The 6,000-nt window shown below is 54.3% G+C and overlaps 1 protein-coding gene across 1 annotated transcript; it reads left to right on the forward strand.

Annotated features, from left to right (window-relative positions):
* Nucleotides 1-23: 23 nt before the first annotated feature.
* LOC105868654 (UL16-binding protein 6-like) lies at nucleotides 24-5,777 on the forward strand. Its single transcript, XM_076003562.1, has 6 exons — nucleotides 24-75; nucleotides 2,103-2,201; nucleotides 2,907-3,167; nucleotides 3,401-3,676; nucleotides 4,342-4,452; nucleotides 5,653-5,777. The coding sequence occupies exons 1-6, from the start codon at nucleotides 24-26 to the stop codon at nucleotides 5,775-5,777; spliced, it is 924 nt and encodes a 307-aa protein (XP_075859677.1).
* The last annotated feature ends 223 nt before the right edge of the window (nucleotides 5,778-6,000 follow it).

Raw genomic sequence — 6,000 nt, forward strand, 5'->3', positions numbered from 1 at the left:
CCCATCAGGCCCACAGACCTAAGATGAGGGAGGATGGGAAGGACCTTTCCTCCCAGTATGATCCTGGGGATGCAGGTAAGCAGAGACACCCACGCCTGCCATGGGGTCCCTCACCGGCCTATTCTGCCTGCTGGGGAGACAAGATCACACCCAATAGTCGCCACTTACCAGGAGTCAGTGGAGGTTTTCCACAGAGGGAAGGAACTGGACACTTTCCTCTCTGCAAGTGTTGGTTCTATTTCTGTGTCAAGTACAGTCCCTCTGTAGAGCAAAAGCAGGCAAAGACAACCTGAAAACAATGTGTGACCAGAGGTAGCCACTGTATTAGTTTGCTGACCCCAGGTCAGGATATACACAGTGTGCCAGGGATGGGTGTCCCATCCCCACCCAGGGTGTCCTGTCTGAGCTGGAAGGTGAAGAGTCAGAAGTAGGCCCTTCCCTGCCTGAGGCTTCTGGGTGGGGGGATGAGGCAGGGGTGAGGGTCCTATGGTTTGGGACCTGCTGCTCCCATCTTTGCTGTGGCTGCCTGGTCCACATGGGCCAAGCCACACTCCCTGCAGCCCTGGGGAGGTGCTGGGACAACAGTGTGGTGTTATGGACATTTGGACACCTGCTGGTGCAGCTTCTTTGTTCCTTCTGGTCCTGCTCCTGCCAATCCCAGGAGGATCACCTGTGTCTTTTCACTGCTGGGCCTATCTCCCAAGTGACACTGTGGGTGAGGATCTCATCCAACAATGGGCAGCTCCGAGGCTGTGTGGTCCCTGGTATCCCATGGCTGGAGGCCCCCTCTCTGCCAGGGCTCAGCCATACCACAGCCACTCTAAGAGGTGGGATTTCCCTGCTGCAAGTGGGAGGGCCTTGATACTGAGCACTGGGAGTCCATGTTGTGATTGCCCAATTAAGAATTGCTGTAGGCCGGGCATGGTGGCTCACACCTGTAATCCTAGCACTCCATGGGGCCAAGGCAGGAGGATCACTCAAGGTCAGGAGTTTGAAACCAGCTTGAGCAAGAGCAAAAACTCATCTCTACTAAAAAAAAAAAGAAATTAGCTGGACAACTAAAATATATAGAAAAAATTAACTGGGCATGGTGGCACATACCTGTAGTCCCAGCTACTTGGAAGGCTGAGACAGAAGGATTGCTCGAGCCCAGGAATTTGAGGTTTCTGTGAGCTAGGCTGAAGCCACAGCACTCTAGCTCAGGCCACAAAGTGAGACTCTGACTCAAAAAAAAAAAAAAGGAATTTCCGTGAACTCTACAAAGCCCACTTTCCAATCACACATGCTGCTAGGATCTTAGGGTATCCTTGGACAGATGGCCCTAGGGACAGATCCAGGCACATTCATTCATCACTTATTGTCCATGGCTGGTTTCAAGTGGCAGAAGGAGCTGTGTGCTTGCAGCAGACATCATACAGCCTGCAAAGCATAAGATATTAACCATATTAACTACAAAGGCTGTCCATTCCTGGAACAAAACCAGGGAATATGAAATGACCATTGAGTGTGGACCCAGGACACCCTTCTGAGCAGGCCTGGGACAGGTGTCCATTCATTACTTTGCCCCAAAGGTGCCTCATCAGTAACAGGGGCAGGATGGTGCCTCAGTCCCTGGGCAGGAGGTCAGCACACACCGTCCAGTAGGAAGGTCTGGGTGTTTCCTGTTTCCCAGTGTGCAGCTTCCAGAGGGAAGGCCTACGTGGCTCTGTAGGGAGGCTGAAGGAGCCACTGCCCTTGCTGGGGGGTTGCAGGGGTCATCCTGGGACCGTGGGCTCTCCTGTCATGGGTTCTAGGCCTGAGAACTGCCTCAGATCTGAAAACTGGGCAGGGAAGCCCAGTTTTCACTAAAGTGTTGCTTTCAGCCTCCTGAGCATCCATTCTGTGCTTAGCGTTTGTTGTTATCACCACATAAATCCAGCAGTATCCCAGTTGGCTGCCATCTATTCTGCCTTTTGTACCCCATGTCCTGTTACCATGTACATAGCCCTCTGTGGCTCTCTAATCAAGTCTGTCACTGCACCCTCCTTGGTTCCAACTGTGCAATGCCTCACTCAGATTATGTCAGGATTTTCCATCCCCCTTACTACTGGGGGCCATTTCAGGAGCAGCATCTCCTATCGTCAACCCTGCCTCAGCAACAGGCACCACCGAGCTCGTTCACAAGGCCGGGCCCTTCGTACCGTACATTATTTCTGTGCTTGGTAGGTAAGGGTCCTGCGGGCTGTCCTACCCACCACAGTGCAGTGGACATTGTTCCAGGTTTCACACTCCAGCCACTCAGCACGTGCACTGCCCTTGGTCTTTGGATCCCCTCCTCCACTGCCCGCCACACAAGTCCTGCATTTTCTATGTCATGCCATGTGGACCACGCCTCTGTGGAAGATTACACAAACACAACCTCATAGCAGATGAGCATCACGCCAGGGCTTTGCCAACGTGTTAAAGCCTGTGACCCATGACAGTGAACTCCTCTTATGTGACCTGCATCCCACCCTCACCCCGCCCTGCCTGCCCAGCATGCCCAGGGCAGCCCCTCCACTCTCCCTCCCGCACCCACGTGGGCTGCTGCGGAAGGTGCTCTGGCACCCAGGCCTCTGCTCCCACCGCAGGCGGGCACCTTCCCGCGAGGCCATGTGCGGACCCGTGTGGGCAGAGGGCAGCTGGGACATGTCTGGGCACATGTGCGTTCTTGCCAGGCACAGACTTCCCACTCCTCTACCTTAAATAAGGGACAAGCAGTGGCCTTGATCTGGTGGACATGACAACCCACGAAGGCAAATCCTGGCTCGGCCACCCAGCCCTTCAGAGGGAGTCTCTCCCTGTCACAATAGGAGAGGACAGTGGAGGACAGTGTCTGGGGGTCCGTTTCTCCCCACGCAGCCCTCACTCCCCTTTCTCCTCCACAGAAACTCACACTCTTTCCTATGACTTCACCATCACTCCTACATTCAGACCTGCACCACGGTGGTGTGTGGTTCAAGGCCAGGTGGATAAAAAGACTTTTCTTCACTATGACTGTGGCAACAAGGTTACACCATGCGGTCCCCTGGGAAAGGAAATAAATGGTACAATCACCTGGGAAGAACAGAAAGAAACACTGAGAGACGTGGCGGAGGTCCTCACGCAGGAACTGCTTGAAAATATACCAGACAATTACACATCCAGAGGTAAGTTTACAATGTCCCAGAGCAGCACAGACCAGACACTGTGGTAGTTTACAGGCATTTGTTTTCATGTAAAATAAAAAAAAAAAAAAGGGAGGGGATGTTCGTCTGACCTAATAGGTCCAGGAGCAAATCCAAGATGTGGCAGAAAGAGCACGGCCAAGAAATAGAAAAGGAACAGAGTGGGGGCACAGGATTTGTCCAGACCAGAGCTGATCTCTTTCCCACAGGGACAGACCCTCTCACCCTGCAGGGCAGGATGTCCTGCCACAGAGACGCAGAAGGACATGCCACTGGATCCTGGCAGTTTGGTTTCAATGGACAGATGTTCCTCCTCTTTGACTCAGAGAATGGAAAGTGGGCTCTCCTTCATCCTGGAGCCAGACAGATGAGAGAGAAGGCGGAGCGAGACAGGGGCATGACCATGTTCTTCCACAAGATCTCCGTGGGAGATTGCACCAGATGGTTTGAGGACTTCTGGCTGCACTGGGAGAAAATGCTGAAGCCAACGGGTAAGTGTCAAAAGTAAAGATGCTAGCTCTCTGGAGTTGAAATCTAATTACTCCAGCATTGGAGAAAGAATCTGATGTGTGAGGGAGGGAGAGAAAGAGAGAGAGTGTGTGTGTATGTGAGCAAAAATGATCCACAAATGTTGGAATTTTCTTGGGTGGATAATCACCATCCTCCTTTCTTCCTTCACTCTCTGACATCTCTTCCTCACTGCACATACTTCTAGTCCATTCATTCTGATTTTCTAAATAGCCTCCAAACTGTGGGCATCATGATGTTTCCAGACTTAGGCCTGACTGTTCCTTCCTGCTAGAACCACTTCTCCTTTCCTCTCACCTGCTCTGTCTGTGGAAATCCTTCAACACCTCCTCAAATGCCAGCTCCAAAGATCCTCTCCTACCCCACCCTCAGCCATCACTTCCTGTTCTGCCAGGGCAGGAGGGATGGGTCATGGGGTTCCCTGGCTTCCCTCAGCAGTGTGGGAGCTCCCTGAGCACAGGACATGACCCAGTCTCCCCTGCTAGCTCAGGAGCTGTTCTAATAACTACCACACATCAGGGGTACAGACATCTGGTTTCAGGAGGACCTGGGGCAGCAACAGGTAAGGAGGCGACTCCTCAGATTTGGGGCTCAGACCAGGGCTGTCACTCTCCTATTTCCATTTCAGCACCACCCACCGAGGCCCCAGGCATAGCCCAAGTCAAGGCCAGGGCCACCAGGTCCATCTGCTGCACTCCCAACGTGCTCCTTACCTCCTTGATCCTACTGCTCATACTGAGTAAGTGCCTGGAGTGACAGGTGCTGTGGGCAGATTGGGAGGGGAGAGGGCAGTGGTGAGGTGGGAGGACGGGGAAGGGACTCCCAGAGCACCACAGCCTCATCCCTTCCAGAGGACCTTCTCATCCTGGAATGAGACAGGGGAGAGAGATCTCATGTCCCTTGACAGTAGTACCCTGGGCCGGCCCACCCTGAGCTCTAATTAGTTGTCACTGTCACAGGCCAGTGGAACGGGAGGCCCACACCAAGGCTTGGGGCGTCTGGACACTGGAGGGGAGCAGCAGCGTCAGGGGATTTTCAGAGCAGGCTGTGTGTCCTACGGGCCATGCTGGGGGCGAGCAGACAGCAGGACCACGGGCACGGGCAGCACCTTGCTGGCTCCAGGTGATATTTCAAAGGGAAGGAGGTTTGATTTACAAGGAAGAGAGCAGGGGAACTGGGTCTAATCCCAGGAGGAGGAACCGCAATGGCCTTGACACTCCCAATTCCAAAGGCTGGATTTCAGGGCTGCACTCCACCCATCGTGGCTGGGGACACAGCAGCTAAGCTGGAAGGTTGAGAGCAGAGAGTGTCCAGGTCGAGGTTGAGAACAGGCCACTCCCCCCAGACCCTGGGGTTCCGGCTGGGCCCTGGGCAGTGTCCCTGACACCCAGCCTCCTGCACACTCCAGACCCTGAGCCAGAGGATGAGCAGAATTGACTCTGAGGACAGGTGGGCTGAGCTGTGGCTGGAGTCCCAGGGTCACAGCTGAGCTGGACCAGGGATAGATGGGGACAGTCACATTCAGGGTTGTGGGTGACATTCCTAGGGTGAGGAGAGGCTGAGAGAAGGGGAGAGAAGGATGTTTGCCTGCAGCCCCTCCCGAGGCCAGGGCGCCATGGATTCAGTCCCTCCCTCTGGACAGGCCCCGGGGCTGGAGAGCCCATGAGAGGGAGGAGGCACTAAGTGAGGCGTGGAGCATTCCTCAGCAGCCTCAGTCCCCAGTCACAGAGGTAGGGCAGGGCCTAGGCTGATCTGCCTTTGGAAAAGTTGGCGGAAGTGGGTGGGGCTGCAGGTGCCAGGCATGGGGGTATCAGGGAAAAATGTATCCCTTAGGGACAGGCCCCCTCTGACAGGGAGAGTGACTGGGGAGGGACGACCCAGGAGAACTGGCTCAGGGCCTCCTGAGTCTCCTAAACCATCACCTGTGTCTTTTCTGAAGGTGAAGCTGCTCTGCCAAGCCTGTGTGAGCATGGCCTGGTTCCCACTCTGCCCTCTGGCTGCCACTTGTCCAGCACCTGCCGCTGCTGTCCAGACCTCCAGGAGCTGAAGCCTCCATATAGCTAGAGACTGCCAGCAGCCACGATGGAACTGCACATTCCACATCTCAGGGTTTTATCCCTTCACTGGGATCCTGTTTGTTGCACTTTTCCATGAATATCAGCAATTTTCTCCTGGTGCTAATAAATGGAACTTCTGCACTTAAAGTTCTCACTGGCTGAAAATGAAATGTCCACGACAGCACTTTTCTCCTCCCGCTTTGCCTGTGGACAGCAGACACAGCCTGGTC

This window comes from Microcebus murinus, chromosome 5 (assembly GCF_040939455.1).
Source record: "Microcebus murinus isolate Inina chromosome 5, M.murinus_Inina_mat1.0, whole genome shotgun sequence".
In the NCBI taxonomy this organism is placed as follows: Eukaryota; Metazoa; Chordata; class Mammalia; order Primates; family Cheirogaleidae; genus Microcebus; species Microcebus murinus.

Coding starts and splice junctions, on each gene's coding strand:
- LOC105868654 (XM_076003562.1), top strand. CDS start 24: ATGAGGGAGGATGGGAAGGACCTTTCCTCCCAGTATGATCCTGGGGAT. Junction 3,677..4,341: donor GAAAATGCTGAAGCCAACGG/GTAAGTGTCAAA, acceptor TTTCCATTTCAG/CACCACCCACCGAGGCCCCA. Junction 4,453..5,652: donor GATCCTACTGCTCATACTGA/GTAAGTGCCTGG, acceptor TCTTTTCTGAAG/GTGAAGCTGCTCTGCCAAGC.